We start from the raw sequence: 18,575 nt of genomic DNA on the forward strand, positions 1-18,575 counted from the left end.
CGTCGCTATTCAACACGTGGGATGAAATTCAGATGGGAAACGAAGAACGAATGCTGACGTTAGACTCTTTCTATCTAACCTAATAATGTATGAAATTAAGAAAAATTATGTAGAAACTAAAAATTACAATCTAATTCACATCTTATTTTAAACAAATTTCATACAAGTTTACAGATATGTTATCAGTTCTAGTAACAAGTTTATCACACGTTCATCCCGACTATACGATGACTCAAGATTTGATATTCTATCGATAACCTTTGGACGCGAGCCGCTAAATCGATTACAATATGATATGCAATGTATTAGACTAAATAGTCTTCTTTACGACAAAAAGATACAGGTATAGAATCGTCTTTACGACAAAAACATACAGATTATAAAAAAGGTAGTTAATTTAAACCTTACTTATTAGTTAGTATATTAGTTTTTGATAGATTTGAGCACGCTAATCTCAGGAACTGCTAATTTGTATTGAAAAACATATTTTTGTGTTGTTTTTTTTAAGAATACATGATATTTCGTTAACAGTTTTAGTGCACTACTGTACCTGCGGTATAAGTTACTTCAGACACTTCGAATGGATGTTTTTCCAGATAAAATTCTTTTGGTATTAACAAAAGTTATTTATAAATTGAAAATATATTTTAATTTAATCATACTATTGCTGTAGATGTATATCCAGTAGTATGCCGACACTCATATATGTGACGTCCTATTCCTGCCATTCACCTTTAGTCCCCTCTCGTTTTATCACTTTAATCACTTAATATATTCAATTCACATATTTAAAAACGGAGACACCGTTTATTCAGGCTGTTTATTAAACTTAACCTATTTTTTATTAACATAATAAATTAATTTTACTCTTAGAATTGTACCTAATCTATACTTTTATTGACTAATCATTTTGAGCGTTCATTTATTACTACCAAAAAATTAAATTTTCATTTTGTGTAAAATAATAAATATTTTATAATAACATGTTAACATCTTTAGAAGTCTAGTAAAAATAATTAAAAAAGCAGACGACAGCGCGGAACTATTGTTACAGAAAATCTCCCAAACAATGAATGCTATAGTTTTTACATATTGTGCAAGTCTTATGCACATACTTTCTCTCTTACTTTTTATCTATCTTTCCTGTATCTATACAACAAATTTACACTGTGATGTAAGATGTGAAAATACGTAGGAGTAGAGAAAGCGAGCATCAAAAATCAATAGCGGCTCCACTTCTCATCTGAACATGCTTTATCAGTTATCTGGTAAACTGGATTAATATACGAGTATGTAGATTAATGACGGCATAATGGTATATTATGTTATTTATTATGTTTTAGTGCCATTAGTTTAAATAAATAAAAAGTTTTTTTTTTAATTTCGCTATCTATGTTTTATCTTAAAAACCCGGCGTTGAGTTCTGCCATTCAACATGCAATGTCTAGATTAAAGTGGTGAATGGAGTATTTTATGGCTAGGTTCCAGAGGGAACCCTGCTGTGTGCGGATCACAGCGTGCAGCTGATTTTATTACATTTAATTTCACGCATTTCCAACTATAGACACAAGATAACTCTTATTATTTTAAAATTTTCGCAATCATAAGCTCGACTTTCAAATTGTAACTAGACCCACCGAGTTTGCTGCCAGACACTTCTTAACTGCGGCGCAGCGACTCGATGGCACCTAAATTATTATTTTACTTAATACCTACCCGATACGCCCCCTCTAGCATCTATGGCTATGACAAATGTCAACATGACGTCATTATCCTGTACTTCAGGGGTATCCTATATAAAACTTATCTTTCAGTAGGTACTAGAATTTTTAAATGATTAAAGCTTCTATTAAGTTACACGTTACTTAATGGATTGAAGGGTGTCTGCGGAGATAACAAGATGAGATGTGGGGACGGTTTATATGGAACTTTAATATAATTTGATACAATAAAATTGTTTGAGACCAGTCCTGGCTCAGAGGCATCGTGTGAATGGTAGCTTGTGGATTCGGTTCCCGCTCGAGTAGAAATATTTAATATTTTCATTTCTTCGTTCTGGTGTGGAGGTAAAGCGCGGCGTTGAGTTGCGTCACTCAACACGCACGCACTCAGCACGATCACACTTTTTTTACTTAATTCTTTTTAAACGATTTCGGTTGTGGTTTTCGCCTTAACTTAGTTTAGTTTAGTACTTATAGTTTTATAGAACGATTTACTTATAAATATGTAGTGGTTACGTTCAGTCTTTTATATAAACTGCTTTAAATTAAATAGACCATATTTACATACAATGTATAACAGTAATTAATTATTGTTTATATTCCAAAAATACATTTTAATATTCGTAAACTCGTAATTTCAGATAATTATACGAACAACGTTAAGAGGCCGTCATGGCGCAGTGATACTGTTAACGCGACGGTCGTGGTTTCTATTCCCACTCAGGGAAGTAATTATTTTCATCTCGCTCTGGTAAAATAACAAAGCGCGACGTTGGGTTCCGCCACTAACCTAACACAGGAATTAGATTGAAAAGGGAACCTTTATTAATTGGGAATACACAGTAAAGCTCTTTTTTATACAAATATTTTATAATTTAAAAACTCAAAATTAATCTACTCTTATATATTTATATTTATCTCAATTATAAGAGCTATCATCCACAGCATCAATTAATCAGCAATGCTATTTATATTTATATAACGCATAGAAACCACTCAACACACAAAGCTATAATAGTTTAGTAGAATAAACAAATATTGGACAACCGACAAACATTACGACACCGCTAACCCACTTCTCAGTATTTGCACCTCTTCACTTCAGATAAGATTGGCTTTAGAGTCATCTTTAATCTCATAACGTTTTCAATACATATGGGTTAATGCTTTTTGCTGAAAAGATATACATATAATATAATAATATGTATGTAAATAAAATATATATATTATAGATATTTAGAAATGGTAAAATGATATTTTTATTTATATTATTGATATTAAAAATAAATATTTTGATACAATAAGCGAAGGTACCGAATTAAATTATATATGGTTTCGATATCAACCAAAATTGAAAAATAAACCAATAGGTATCCAAAAGGATATAGGTTCGAACTTGTTACGCAAAATGCTAACTAAAACATAGATACGTCATCAAGATAAGAAAAGCTGATTCACCAGGGGTGAATACTAACAACCATTGCGGATATAGTGTTCTTATACATTACCTAAATGACTGCAATACTGAGGGTTGGATCGTTGCCAGGCAGTAAGGAAGTATAACAGCATTACGAATTTTGTTTATGGTATAGAAGGAAGTGTGTTGAGTAAGGAGAAAATTATATAATCGATGGTATTATTAATACAGATAACATTTTTATAATTATTGGTGGTACTTAAAATTGTTATCGCAGACCATTTGGTTTAGTTTAACACTGTATCCTGCACATAGCGGGGTAAGAAGAGAGAACGTGGGAACCTAGTGTTAAGACACTCTGTTCCCATTAAGACACTTCCGTTCCCTACTTTCCACAATCCTGGATGCATTGCGTGTTGAATAGTGGAACTCAAGGCCATGCTTTGCCTCGTTACCAGAGCGAGGAAAAAAAAATGTTAAATGTTTCATTTTCTCGAGTGGGATTCGAACCCACAGCTATTCACATTTACAGCCACACACTTTGTGCCCTGCGCCACGACTGGCCTCCAATCCGTTTACCATATCCATTTATTTATATTTGTATTCGCGTACAAAGCTATGCACATGAATACAAACGTAACGACCAGTGTGCCACATTGTAACCTGACCTTGCAATTCATTACTTTAATAGGCTAATCTTTATCCCAGTTGAATTATTTTGTATCTATTGTACAATACAAACATCCATGTATATGGTAAAATACTTTTTTTTTATTTACTTTGCTGTTTGTTTGTTTAATTTTACGCTGTAACCCGCATACAGCTAGAGGGAACTTTGGAAACTATTGTTTAGATACTTCGTTCCCATTACGACATTTCTGTTCCCCAATTTGCACCGATCTTTTGAGAATGCCTCAAAAACCTCAACCTGTTTGTTAAGTTGAGTGGAACTCAACGCCGCGTTTCGTTTCGTTCCCAAAGCACATTGTAAATAGCAAATATTTCCTTTTCTTCGAGTGGGAATCGAACCCACAACCGGTCGCGGCCTTTTATTTAGCCTCTTTTAATTTAGGAATTTGAATTTTGTGAAGAAATGAAAAAATATAACTACAAAGGAAGTTTGTAAGAAATATAGTATTTTAGTGTGAAATGAAAAATTTTAGCTCAATACAACTACAATTATAGATTTTTTATAGTTATTTATTACATCTTTAGTGTTAGCTCTTAAGTAGTAAACTATAGGACATTACATTCCTGCGAAGGTTACAAGTTTATATGTTACTCCGAAGAAAACATATTATGTTTATATTAAATATACCGATTTTAAATTTAACCAAACGGAATATCATTTCCAAACGCGACGGAGGCATTGAGTAATTACTGACTGTATATCTACTTACATAGATAGTTTTAGGTCTGATTCCCACTAGGAGGATGCTTGTGTTTAAAAAAACTGTAAACGCGACCGTTATGGGTTCGATTCACACCCAGGGAATTAAATATATAATATTTTCATTTTCTCGGTCTGGTAATTTGGCAAAGTGCGGCGTTCAGGTCCGTCATTTAATTCCCAGTGCCTCAAGAACTCGGTGGAAAGTGGGAAACGGAAATATTAACAGTATATTCATTCATTCTGGGCTCTACCAAGTGAAATTCCAATTATATAAGGTTTAGCATTTTATTTTGATATCAAGCTAGACCAGCTTGTGTACACCCACCCTTACCGAAACGTAACTCTACCACAGCTTTTAGCAATATAAACAGCGAAATTCTGCAAACTCGCCCGGTCGCCCGGTCGAGAGTCACTGGAATGAAAATGCTTCATTTTAATTAGAAACCTCGCCGCGAATACGATTTAATTTTGTAAAGAAATATACTTTATTGTTTTGCTAATAAGCATTTAATTGTTTTACTTTATAATTATTTATGCAATGGTTATTTATTGAAATGAGAGGTTGTTAATATTATAAAATTTTTGCTATGAAAAACATTATAAATATCATATTCTTATAGCAGGGTAGTCAGAAGGTATTTAACCGAATTCCTTCTAATAACACTCGGTTTTTCAGTTTTCACCCGATTCAAATTAAAATAACCCATTCACTGTAGTGAAATCGAACCCACAAGTGTCGTTTTAACAATCCGACACTGGCGCTGTGCCACGACGACATCGGTATATTATTTTTATTATTGTCGTTATAAGAAATACACTGAACCGATTTACATAAAATTTTCTTAGCCCTGCCAGTACAAACAACTACAGACTAATCTCATTGTACTCTAGACCTTTATTATCGAAGAATATGAAACTAAAAACAAAATTTTCAAAGTATTGCTAATAAGCTTCATTTCGCATGGTAATACTAATGCAAAAAGTAATTAAATGTTGCGTGGGAATCACTCATAATTTGCAAGATGCGGTGTCACAAGTATATACGGTGACGTAATCATGTAAATTTACATGTAACTCTTGAAACTTGAATATAACAGTGGAATACAGTTCAAGTTATAAAAAAAACTAAAAATAATTATATTCAATATTTTCTTTACTTGAACTGGTAATCTCATTAATTTATAAAAAATATTTTTGCGGTGTTGATTTCCGCCACACATCACGCAATGTCTTCAGAATTCAGCAAAAAAATGAGGAACGGAGGACCTAACACTAGGTTCCCTCTGCTTACCCTGTTACGTGCGGGATACAGCGTGAAGCCATAAAAACTATTTATAAAACCTACGATATTATTAAAAATTTCTTCATTCTTTTGAATCTAGTAATAATACATTTTAAGTTTTTAAAAGAACTAACCGGTAAAAATTAGATGTTACATATTGTCTAAACTGTCTACACATGCTCTACTCGTATACGAAGCAGATGTTTGTTAACATAATAACGATTTAAAGTTCACCCCGCTATTAGTTCTCAAACGATTCTTACAAAAAAGATCCACATTATACCTAATTAATATACAGCCAGTTTTTCTATAGATCATTGTAAACGCCATAGATCAAAGACCTCAGCGTGTCAGTGAAATGGGTTCATAGTGATGGGAAATAAACATTTCCTTACTAGATACGTCAATTGTATTGCTAATATTGTGTGAATATTTGTCTAGTAATTATTAGTCGTAGTGGCGCAGAAGGAAAGTGTATTTTTGCAATTGTGGGTGTGAGTTCGATCTCCACTCAGAAAATTGAATCATCATTTTCTGTCTTGGTAAATGACAAAATTGTAGCAAGTTCTGCCACTCAACACGTTATTTCAAATTCTGACGGATAGTGAAGAGCCGAGTGTCTCGACACTAAGTATTGTATATTATCTACCACGCTATCGAGACTTACCAAAAGCCGAGAGTTCATTTGATACATTCCTTTATTTCCTTAGGTAAATTTAACTTAACTTTCTACTCATTAAAATACAAATTAAAACAGATAGCGGAACCCAACGCCGCACACATTTAATCTACATCACGACTGCATCAACGGCAAGAACAACTACAGACAGCGTAATATGCAATTACAATTATGCCGTAATTACTTGTTTTCTCTGCCATTGTCACAGTTTCATTCTTACGTGTCTAATGTTTTTGACGTGCTATGTATGATTAATGTTTTTATTCTCTTTTTCCGATATAGAAAGCTAACTATTATATGTTTTCTTTAATTTTACTTGATATAATATTGATGTGTGAATTATAGATAGATTCTGTCGTTGTGCAATTTGTTAGTGATGTACTTGTAATGTGGGTTTAATTCTCATTAGAAGAAATTAAGTTTTTTTAGTGACGTACGGTTTTTTATCTTATTATTATTTTGTCTTCAATAATAAGGAATACTAAGGAATTAAATTTAATAATATCGACGTTGCTAAGAAGAGTAGGCAGAGAGAAAAACTAAATCCTCCAATTTCCTCGTGAATTCGAGACATTGCTTTTTGCAGAGCGAAACTAGATAACGTTTCTTCTCTTTCTTTTTATCTTTATAATAAACGACTATTTTAAATTGTAATATTAAATCAACCTAATAATATTAACCAAACTAGATACGAATTCAAAAAATATAATTTAAAATAAGTTTTGTATTATTTCAGTTTTTGCTATTTTATTAAATCTTAAAATATTATTAAATAACTCTGAAACATTATTATTTCACAAATAATATTTCCCTAAAGTTTAAAATGTAATCAAATGGAAGCCGTATCGAGAGGGAAAGCAGTTTTCATTTCTTTCCAGTTCAAGACAGGCTTACCATGTTTTTATGCTATTTTGGATTCAATGAACTAATGCAAACCAAACTTAGATATACTTTCTAACTGGTATACAAACATGCGGGTTTAATTATCACGTCGGTATGTTAGATTACGTTGTTTCATTTTTCAAATACCATATTTGCTAATATTAAAAAAATACGCGGCCTTTCTGTTTATATGAAACGTGGAGAATAGAGAGAAAAATTAGAAATAGAGAGAAATGATCGATGGCTGATTATGGAAAAAAAACAAAGATATCCAAATAGTAACTAGCATGGAATAAAAAATAATATAGCCAATGCAAACTAAAGTAGTTTGCTTTCTAATGAATATACAAACAAACATACGGCCTTATTAGCACTTATTGCTAGTTCATGTTTCATTTTTCAAATATAATATCTGCTGGTGTTATGAAAACAATAATCATTTTTTTTTGTTTCACGTATTTCCCGCATATAGCGGGGAAAATCCTAGTGGTGTTAAAATATTCCGTTCTCCTCTTTAATTACTATTAGAAATATTTCGCTTTGTCTAATTCAATCGGGTAAGCAAAAGTTACTAAAGTTTTAAATAAAAACCTTAGGAAATTTCAAGAATAGTTTCTTTTCCCATCTCAGAGATTCGAACCCATAACCATGTATTGTACAGTCTGACCATTTTCAACTGCTCAACCTGGCTGTTTTATAAATACATATTTTATATATAAAATATAATCAATTAGTTGTCAGGCATCACTTCATATAGTTGCTCGCTTATTAAGTGTTTATAGTACTTAACGTGGTGAAAACAAAGTACTGACAAGGATAAGTGACTTTTGGTGGAGTATGAAAGAGATAGTCTCAAGTGTATAAGGGCAGTTTCACATTTAATTTATTTTTACAAGTTGTTTTTCTGACATTTTCTTGCATAGCAGAGTAAGCACAAGAGATATAAAGTCAAGACTTCTTCACTTTCCGTTTAAATTGGAAACACTGTTTGTTGAATTTAGATGTCGCGCTAAGTCCCATCAATCCATCAATCTCAATCATTTCCTTGAGTACGCACCGAACCCACATCTATTTCGTTTACGATCCATATTAACTCGGCAGCTCTCAGTTAGACATGTTTTTGTTTTTTTTCTTCTTTTTTCCCCACACTGTATCCCGCAGCTTCACGCTGTATCCCGCATATCTTATCCTGCAGAGGGTACTTAGTGTTAAAACGTAAGATTCATTGATCATAATTGTTATAGATGAAATGAGTATATATACAAAGATTCTATTTTAAGCATTGTTGGCGAAAAAAAACTAGCCTATTTTTAATAGAAAATAAAAAGTATTTAAAAAAGTAATTTAACATTATACCTACATATAATCGTTTAGGAACAAACAAACATTTACACAAAAACCAAGTAATTAAGGAAATGCTAGTATAAAACCCACCATTGTCGTTAGTACCGCGTCGACTTTCTATTAAGTTAGTGCGTGAGGGAGTGCACCTTCTATTTTCGGCGTCACATTTTCAGTTTCAGCCGTCGCACCGCGCTCGACGCGTCTGTCTGTATACGCTGAAATTTAACATATTTCAAGGTTTTCTACAATAAAATTTAGTATGGTAGGAATTACTACGTTTTCGGGAATTAATATTAAAGTAAGGATTCCTTTTTTTGTTATATAAATAAGTTATTAATTTTCTTTTGTAGGAAAAGTGCTATTATATCTTATAAGTGACTAACTTCAGTGTACCATATCTGGAATGTTTCGCGAAAGCGACAAGTGATTCATGCAAATCTTTTGCTCGTTGTGATTTTAGATTTATATTTATCGTTTATGTATATATATATATTTAGAAATGTTTATACGTATAATTTTATTTGCTTTAAAATGTTAATAATACTGAATTTCATATTTATAGTATTTATTCTTAAGTGTTTTTGTGTATTTCATTTTAGAGTAATTTTAAGCTTAGCCCGCTGTAATAATTCAAGAAAAAAATATTTTAAGACAAACGATGTATTTTTTTACGCTTTAGCCACTTACCATAATGTTGATAACCTATATAAAAATCACTGACTGAGTTTATTGCTCAAGTAAATAAACAACTAGTTAATACGACTAACTTTAGTAGCATTAGAATTTAATGAGTTATAAATTCTATGAAAACATTAAAAACGTCTTTTACTTTTATTGATTGCTTCCTCGTAACATGATTTTTATACTCTCTATAGTACCGCGAATGTACTTTTTAAATATATTTAATAATTATATTAGTAAGTTAGTATAGTACCTAGTTGTTTAACAGTTCCATTAAAATAATAAAAAATAATCTAGAAGTAAAAGTTATTTACATTTTTTATTATTTTCATAAAATACAATAGAGTTTATGCTACAATATGACAGCCAAAATTGTGAATTATTAATATAAAGAATTTGTATGTTACAAAACTGATTTGAAATAGATAAAAATGTCACTAAAGCCATGTACATACATAATAGTCGATTCAAATTGTGTACCTTCAAAACAGTTGCGTACCTTTCGGCTACACCCTATATCCCGCATATAAAAGGACAGGAAACTTAAAAGACACTCCTTTCTCCATTTTCCACTTAATTTTCGAGACATTACGTATGGAGTGGAGAAACTCAAAGCTGCGATTTGGCCTCTAACCAGAACGAGTAATTGGAAATAACTCGTTCCTCCCTAGTGGTAATCGAATCCTCTACCTTATTTTATTCATATTATGTTCTATATAATATAATTTCACTTCCAGAGTTCCCAGAACCGTCTCCTCATCAAGAATGGGCGAGTGGTCAACGATGACGGCATGGAGGACGCTGACGTCTTCATCGAGGATGGCGTTATCAAGTAAGTGCTGATAGTAGATATACATATATATCTATAGGTGTTGTCACTTTTATAGCAGCACTTGAAAGTGATATTGATAACAACTTTACTTTATTTAACGAATATTAACAATATTATGATATAAGGCCATGATGAGGCCAGTCGTGGTTCTAGTGGACGAGCGTGCGGGACAGGTTGTTGGTTCGATTTCCAATCGAGGAAATGAAGTATTTAATATTTTCTTTTCCTCGCTTTGGTAACGAACGGCAAAGCGAGGCTTTGTTTTACGCGCCACTCAACAAGCAGGACGGCGAAAAATGCCTTAACGGGAACGCAGTGTTTTAACAATGTATTTCCATGTTCCCTCTGCCTATGCGAGAAACAGCGGGAAGCTTTTTTTTTTTTTTTTTTTTTTTTTTTTTTTTATTTTAAAAAACTACATCCACGGGCTCATAGTTGCCCGTGCCTTTTTTTATTTTAAGAAAGTTATTTTAATGTGGCGTACTTAATTTTGGGACAATTTAAACTGTACTTATATCTAGAGCTTATACTAGAGGGGTTGGATGAGACCCCTACCGACAATATTTTTTTTTATTTTTTTTTTTTTTTTTATTTTTTTATTATAGTCTTTTGTATAATTATTAGAGTCTTTTGTATAATTATTATAGTCTTTTGTATAATTATTATGTATATAGGTGTGGAATTTTAGATTTGGCCTGGCTTATGCAGAACGCCTTCCTTAAGTTTTTGGATCAGTGCCTCTATCACCCTATCGTCTCTTTGTGACATTGCCCCTTTTAGGTTCGCCTCCACCACCTCCGTAAATGAAGCGCCCACCGCTCGGCTGATGAAGTTGCCTATTGCGTCACCGCCATCGTCAGAGTAATAGACACAGGTGTTGGTGTGTCTCGTCACTGCGACGACTGCGTGAGAGACGCTCTCATGTACTCGGATCCGTGCGCGTCCGGTTCGGACGATGACGACGTCTGCGAAGGTCTGCCCCTGAGCCTCATGGATAGTCATGACTCGCGAACCTGCTCCAGCTCCATATCCCTGGTCTTTCAGCTGCCTCTTCTCCTCCTGCGTGTGGACCAGATATAGGGTGCCGTCGTTACAGTGTGGTATTCGCGCGTCGGTATATCCGAGAACCTTTAGGGAGTGGACAATGGGGCTTGCGGAGTAAATGTTGTTATATACTCCGGCGAGGGCATAGGCGACGTCCATTGGGCTCCGATGTGTGCAAGGCAACTCGCATGTGATGTTGGTTGTCAAGCTAGGCCTACAGTACCTTAATTCGAATAGATTTTGTCTGTCGATGTAAGGCAGCTGATTGATATCTCCGATGAGTGTGACCTCGTTCGCTCCTGACAGTCTGGCCGCCATAACAATGGCCCCGAAGTGGTTCATGAGGGCTTCGTCCACCGTTAGCCGGTTTATAGCTATTCCCTCATGAAAACCATTGACTAAGATCGAGGCCATTGTTCGCACTCTCTTTGTCGCTTTCGTGCCAAGGCGGTGCGCCAGCTTCTCTCTTAGATCTTTCGCGGCCTCTACTGTGGTTGTCGCTACTACTTCCGTGTCCTCATCGAAGTGCTTGATAATGTGAGTTGTCTTACCACACCCCGGAACCCCATTTACCCAGGAAAGTTTTGGTAGCTCCCAATTCACGAAGGCTGCGCCCGGCTCAGGATCGCTTGAAATGGCGTTTGCCATTCCGAGTATCCTATCGTCCAGCATCACCCTCGTGCATTCGGCCACTACTACCACTTGGTCGCTCTCTGATGTAAGGAATTTGGGGGGATCGTCTACTCTTTCACTTTCGACCAGGCCTATAAAGCCCTTGGTGCTGCTATAGGCCGCCGAACAGCGGGAAGCTAAAAAACTATTATAACTTCGAAAAAATTGTTAATATTAATAATATAAGTTCTACTACAAAAAGTCTATATTATTAAATTAAATTGGCATTAAACAATATTTAGCTAAGTATATACTTTAAAAACTTTATGCCATCTTGATATTTTTAACATCTGCCACATTATGCAGCCTTGGTGCGCATTAAAGTGTAATTAATACGTAACTTAATCTCATTCAAGTTATACTAAATGACTTAATGGAAACCACAAACATGCTTAACAACTTTAGATTTATTGGCAGGTAAGAATTTTGTCTAGACTTTTGTCGCTTATTAAATGAAATTCAACCTGATTTACAAAATTAGGACTTTTTTAAGAAAATTGCGAAAAATTTGTTTCAATGAATTGGACACGACTTGATTCTAGGTGAATCCATTATTGTATATGCTTATTATGTCGAAAAGACATTTATTTTTTTCTTATACAATATACTTATTTAATTTTCTATAAAAAAAGCTTTACTTTACCTAATTGATGCCTATAGGAATATTTACTTTGAAAATAACTGCATTAGTCCCCACTAATGTTAGAATTCTAATTTTAATATGCCTATGACAGTCCGGTAAAGTAGGATCAATGAGGTGGCCGCCCTGAAGTTATACGCAGACTTGATTTTAGGATTTTTTTCCTATTTTTGTTTATTTTCATCTTAAGTAGGTAAAAGTTCAGTAAGTCTAATTACATAACGACCATGATTCGTCAACTGTACTATACATATTTTTTATACAAGTAAAAAAATACTAATGCTGCTAATCTACTAATCTTTGCAAATAACAAACAATCAGTTCATTAAACCATATTTTTTATACAAAATGTATGATGTATGATATTCTATTGGAAGTAGGTCCTCATATGGTCAGCTCCATTTAAAGCAAGCTTTTCCAAGTATAATCTTAATGCAAACCGTGGTTAGAAACAATGGATAACTAAAACTATATCTTTACATACCTATGTACAGTGATGAACAGAAACAATATGTTCACATATACCTAGTGTGTTTTTTTTCACGCATTATTAATTTATTATGTGTTTTTGAAGTACCATTCTCTCCGTTCTCCAGTTACAGCCTGAATAAAGACACCCCTAATTGGATAAAGAAACTCAACAACACTGAACGAAGAAGTAAGATTGATTCGAACTCACAAACTTGCTCATTCCTTTAATTATGTTAATTTTAACTTTAACTTTATAATTTATTACAACTTTCTGTCTAAAGAGAAAATAGGTTAGAACCATACATACATAGTTAATGAAATATTAGTTGGTAATATCTGAGAAATTGCGTGCTAACGGTGCACATTATCTAATTTGAATCTATCACCTGTGCTTTTAGAGAGTTATTAATTATAGCTGAAATTATTAAAGATTTTATATAGTAATTTTGAATAACTTTGTTGTATTAATAATATTATATTTTAAAAGCGGAACCTAACCACGCGTTTTATCTTATCACTAGCTTTCCTGCGGTTTTGCTCCCAAAGTCAAATGAAAATAACTTGAGTTGTGTATGATACATGTGTCATGACACAGCCAGAGGTAACTCAGACCATAAGCACAGTAGGTTACATTACACACATTACATTGTTGAGAAAAGGGATCGAACTAAAAACCATATCAGAAACATTCCAAGCCACAGCTCCACTGCGCTAGAATGGCGTGGAAAATAATAAATCATATATTTTTTACATGACAAAAAAGTCTTCTTACACCAAATCATTAGATATTATTAGAATTTAACTTTGTTGTTATATTTGTTCTATAAATATAAATACACAAAGTTATTTTTGTTTCGTGAGTCCGTCAACCTATCACCGCCCTAAATATTTGGAGATGGACGTTTTTCATAATAAACGATCTATAATGGTGCTCTCCATTATGAAGTTATATAAAAATATTAATGTTAAAGTAATAGAATTTCTTATTAAAAACTAATTAAATTGACTACCGTTTATAATCACGTTATTGGATTCCACAGTACAATAGTACAATACATAAAAACATTATATTTTAGTAGATCTATTGTATATGTTTATTAACATTTTAAAACACCACACAGTATAAATACAGTTCCTTATGAATATGTAAAAAAAACCACTCTAAAATACATTCAACCTGTTCCAAAGACAATGGTGCCTGGTAAAAGTAACCGCAGACGTTTCCTCGGAGAGCTTCACTTTCATTGTTTTTCACGATTACCTTTATTGTATCTTCACACGCGATACAACTGTTGTATTTTAATATGAATGGTAATCTATTATGTAATGGCTTATAATGACATGGAAGTGGTTTAAAATGCTTATTTATATATCTTTTTAGCTGCGCAGATGGAGCCTAGTGTTTAGACACTCCGCTCCCCACTTTTCGCCGAATTCTGGTGGCATTGCGTGTTGTGTGGTGGAACTTAAGGTGTGCATTTCCTGAAGTGGCAATCGAACTCGCAACCTGCGTCACGACAGGAATGGTTTATTATTCTTCAATATATATTGGCCCGTGGGCACAAATATATTTTGAATCATTTTTTTTCAATTTAGTAAAAACATTAAATTAGTTTCTTTTTCATGAATGCCTCATTTTAGTTATTTTTTTTTTATTATAATAATATTTTATAATATTATAATATGTATTTATAAATTAAAAGCTAGAAATAATATATTTAAACTATAGTTTATAGTCTACACAGCGACCACCCTAGAATGACTCAGTCGTTTCGACCCGACCTTCTTTTCTACACTAGAAAAGTTAATTAATTTCACCTTTAGTTCAGCATACAAATTGTAATTTTGCTAACAATACGTTGAGGTGTGTACAATGTCATATTAAGTTAGGCCTAATTAGTTATATGTTTGCCTATTTATGTATCTATCTATATATTTACACGATTTTCTGTGTCCTACCTATACTGACATTACTGACCCAAATGCGGTTTCGTCCGCTAAACTCATTGTTATACGTTAGCCTAATTATATTTATGTAAATTTAGCTTATATGTTACTTGATGTGTAAGCTATATTACTATAAACTTTATCTAAATCCGTTTAGTAATTTTTACGGGAAATTTCTAATTGGAAGAAAATTTCTGAAAGTTCATTAAAATAACCTTAAGAACGTTGGAAAGAAACCACATTCAAAAACTAAAAATTGAGTTTCGAAATGTACCATCTATTATATAATTTTTGATATAATGAGAAATCTTCGTTTGCAATATCTGAGCCTATAACTTTCGTTTAGTAATACAATTTTGACGTAGGTAGACTCTGGTATAACAATTTCTTTGATCACGCTACATCCTTTACTGGCGTCGTTTTACAAGATTTCTTATTGACTTTGGAACTCGTAGCGTGTGTGGAGTACGTATAGCCGATTATTCGTTTACCGATTACATGCTTTGCATACGGTATGTAAATTAGCAACGGTAATTGACCAAATACGACATATTGGCCATTTAACATATTTGATTTGCAAAAAATATATGCGTCAATATTATTGTAAGTACTACCTGTTCAAATATTACTTTAAATTGACTTCAAATATCTAAATATATTTTTACATTTTACGTATTTCTGCATTTTTCGGTGTAATCAGAATAATTATAATCATAAATTGCTTTGTTATGACTCGCGTCTCTGTTTATTAATAATTTTGTGTTGGGTTATTCAATATTGTTTTTAGACTAACAAGTTTGTGAAAACTCCTATTTTTTTTATAATAGACATCCTTTCTTTTAATTACACCTAATAACTATTATTAGGTACTGTATTATTATAGTTTTTTCTTATATATGTACAGAAATAAATATTATATTTTCTCATTACCTTAAAATTCAGCAGGTTTTACGTAACTATGTTATTTCTTTATCGTTATGCTTTATCCCGCACACGGTGGTTAGGCAGACGGAACCTAGTGTTAATTCTAGAGGCATTGCGTGCTGGCGGAACTTAACGCCGCGGTTGGCCTCGACACCAGAACGAAGAAAATAGAAATATTTACTATGTCCTCTCATTTCCAGAGAATTTCATGTGTAACTCTCGAATTATACTATATAGCAAAGTAACTAAAAATGTAACAATGCGTGACCATTCGCCTAACAATTAATTGTTCATGTTCAAGTACGTTTCATGTTATTCCCCATAAGGTATTCGTATAGCAAGTCGCCGTGACAGCGTTGCGTGATGAGGTCTTACGTCAGTCGACAACGTGAAATATTGGTAGTAGGTAATACTAGCCTACTTGGTTCGTTTTGCAAGGTTAACCTATGGTTATGTTCATTTTGGCGACTTAGAAATATATATTTTGGAAGAAATTTAGGTACTTATTGTTTTTAATTATGATTAATATTGTAATATACTTCATATTAAGGTTGTTTTAGTTTAATTTTAATATCAAAGTATTATATTTTCGTCAAATTTAAAGGAACTTGTATGAAAATTATGATTTTCTAATAGTGACGTGTCTCTGACACTATGCTACAGACTCCATCTAGTGTACTTACTAGGAAGGTATATATTAAAAACTTCTATGACGCATCTCCTACGTTCTATAGGAAAGGCAGAGAAAACACTCGCTATTTAGTTCTTTACTGTTCACTTGAATATTCCACCTTAATATTAATGCAATTAATATTACTTAATGCAATCAAATCAACAAAGCTATATTTAAATTAAGACATCGATTTAAATTCACAGCGGTCTCACATGGTCAAACGCATCTCAACTGTGCCAACATGAAGATTTTTTTTTATCGATATAATGATAATAATCGATAAAAAAATAATCATTATTGTAAATATATGCGTAAAATATCGAATTTATCATTAAATATTCGGATGCAGTCATCATCGATGCATATTCCACATAGTATTTATTTATAGACATGACATTAGGTACCTAGGTACTATATAAATCTAGGGTATTGTAGGTAAATCCTATTAATGTACTACACTAGTGCGGTTTCATCGTATATCGGATAAAAAGAGTTCATATTGGCATTTGTAACTAAAGTAATTATGGGTTTTAAATCTCAAATTCATACTTTTACCTCATAAAAATCTAATTTTTACATTTTGAAGTCATTGTCATAAATAAAATTATGAATTCATCCAGAATTTGTAGTTACAGAATATGAATTTTATGTGTAAAAAGATACCATGGAGATATATATTTTAATGTACCTTCATCTAGTTGTGTTCGATGTTCATGTGTAGATACAATCTATGCACATCACTAAGTTGTTCACTTAATTCACTAATGCTCCATTAATACGTAGTGACTCGATTCTCTCTTGTTACTAACAAGATTGTGATTTGTGAGAGGGATTAAATTTAGAAAAGAATAACATATTTCTATTCTCAAATTCGTTAACTATTACATTAAAAGTTTTATAATATTATTTCTGGTTTATACTGATTTTGGAAAATGACACCGTTGGTGTAGGCCAGGTAGGGCCACTAGGCCCTGTCTGAGAAAGTGAAAATAAAAAAACACTCTTCAAACATCATTGTTTGTGATTGAAACATGATTTTGGGTTCAAATCTCATTTGAGGCATTATTTATGCTGATAATAAAGATATTTTCTCAGTCTAGTCAATAAACGGTGATGAAGCAAGCCTTTAAACTGGCTAAACATAGAGAATAGAACTACTTATCGATGTAATATATGAAACAAAGTTGCAAGCAACATTATAACGACATTCGTTATAAAATGATCTAGTTTCGACGAGTGATAATCACGACAGACTAAGATACTTAGAAACATTTTTTATTTTGTTATACAAAATTCTAAACACTATGTTAGGAACCGTATATTTTACCGCACTTATTAATTTCTAACAATTTAACTTACTACATGAGCTTATTTTAAAGTAACTAAGGAGGCGCAGGTTCGAGTCCCGCTACGTTCAAATTTTCATAAGTTTTCTTAATAAATATTTCTCTTTCCTAAGTGTGGAATAACACTTTAAAAATATTAAAAATGTCAAAATATATCTGCATTTACAATAGAGAGTTCTAAATTGTACAAAATTAAATTAGTATGCAAATTGAGTTATATAAGAACTCAGTACTGTTACGCTAGGGAAGTATAGCTATACTTCCCATATAACTTAAAATAATAACCGCTAGTCTCACCACAGTCCCATTCCAGTCACATACCCTGCATTTTACAGCTAGCGTGCAACTTGTTAGTAAACAATGGGCGATATGCGGCCTGCGTTCTACGCCGATTGTGAATTATGCTAAACAAATGAAATTTTAGAATTTATGTTAGTTTGTGAAGCTTGTTTCTTAAGATAATTATTAGCTTTGGTTTTATATTTTGTTAGATGAAAGAACTTAGTGATGAGACACTACGTTTTTCACTTTCGAAGCCATTTTGGAACATTGAATGTTGAACGGTGGAACCCAATTTCGCGTCTTATAAAAGAACGGAATAAATATTGTATAAAAATATTATTATGA

The 18,575-nt window shown here is 32.7% G+C and overlaps 1 protein-coding gene across 4 annotated transcripts in view; it reads left to right on the forward strand.

Annotated features, from left to right (window-relative positions):
• The window catches only part of CRMP (Collapsin Response Mediator Protein), a 40,252-nt gene that overhangs the window by 7,257 nt on the left and 14,420 nt on the right, over positions 1–18,575 (forward strand). For 3 of the 4 annotated variants that reach the window (XM_085202133.1, XM_085202136.1, XM_085202135.1), the window contains exon 2: positions 10,137–10,231. In XM_085202133.1, coding sequence (XP_085058259.1) covers positions 10,137–10,231 — 95 coding nt within the window. Of the gene's footprint in view, positions 1–8,873; positions 9,017–10,136; positions 10,232–18,575 lie in introns of those variants that run through there. The other variant, XM_085202134.1, reaches the window with a different exon arrangement.

This window comes from Heliconius melpomene, chromosome 18 (genome assembly GCF_056956725.1).
Source record: "Heliconius melpomene rosina isolate 202511_hmr_F chromosome 18, ASM5695672v1, whole genome shotgun sequence".
NCBI classification, from domain to species: domain Eukaryota; kingdom Metazoa; phylum Arthropoda; class Insecta; order Lepidoptera; family Nymphalidae; genus Heliconius; species Heliconius melpomene.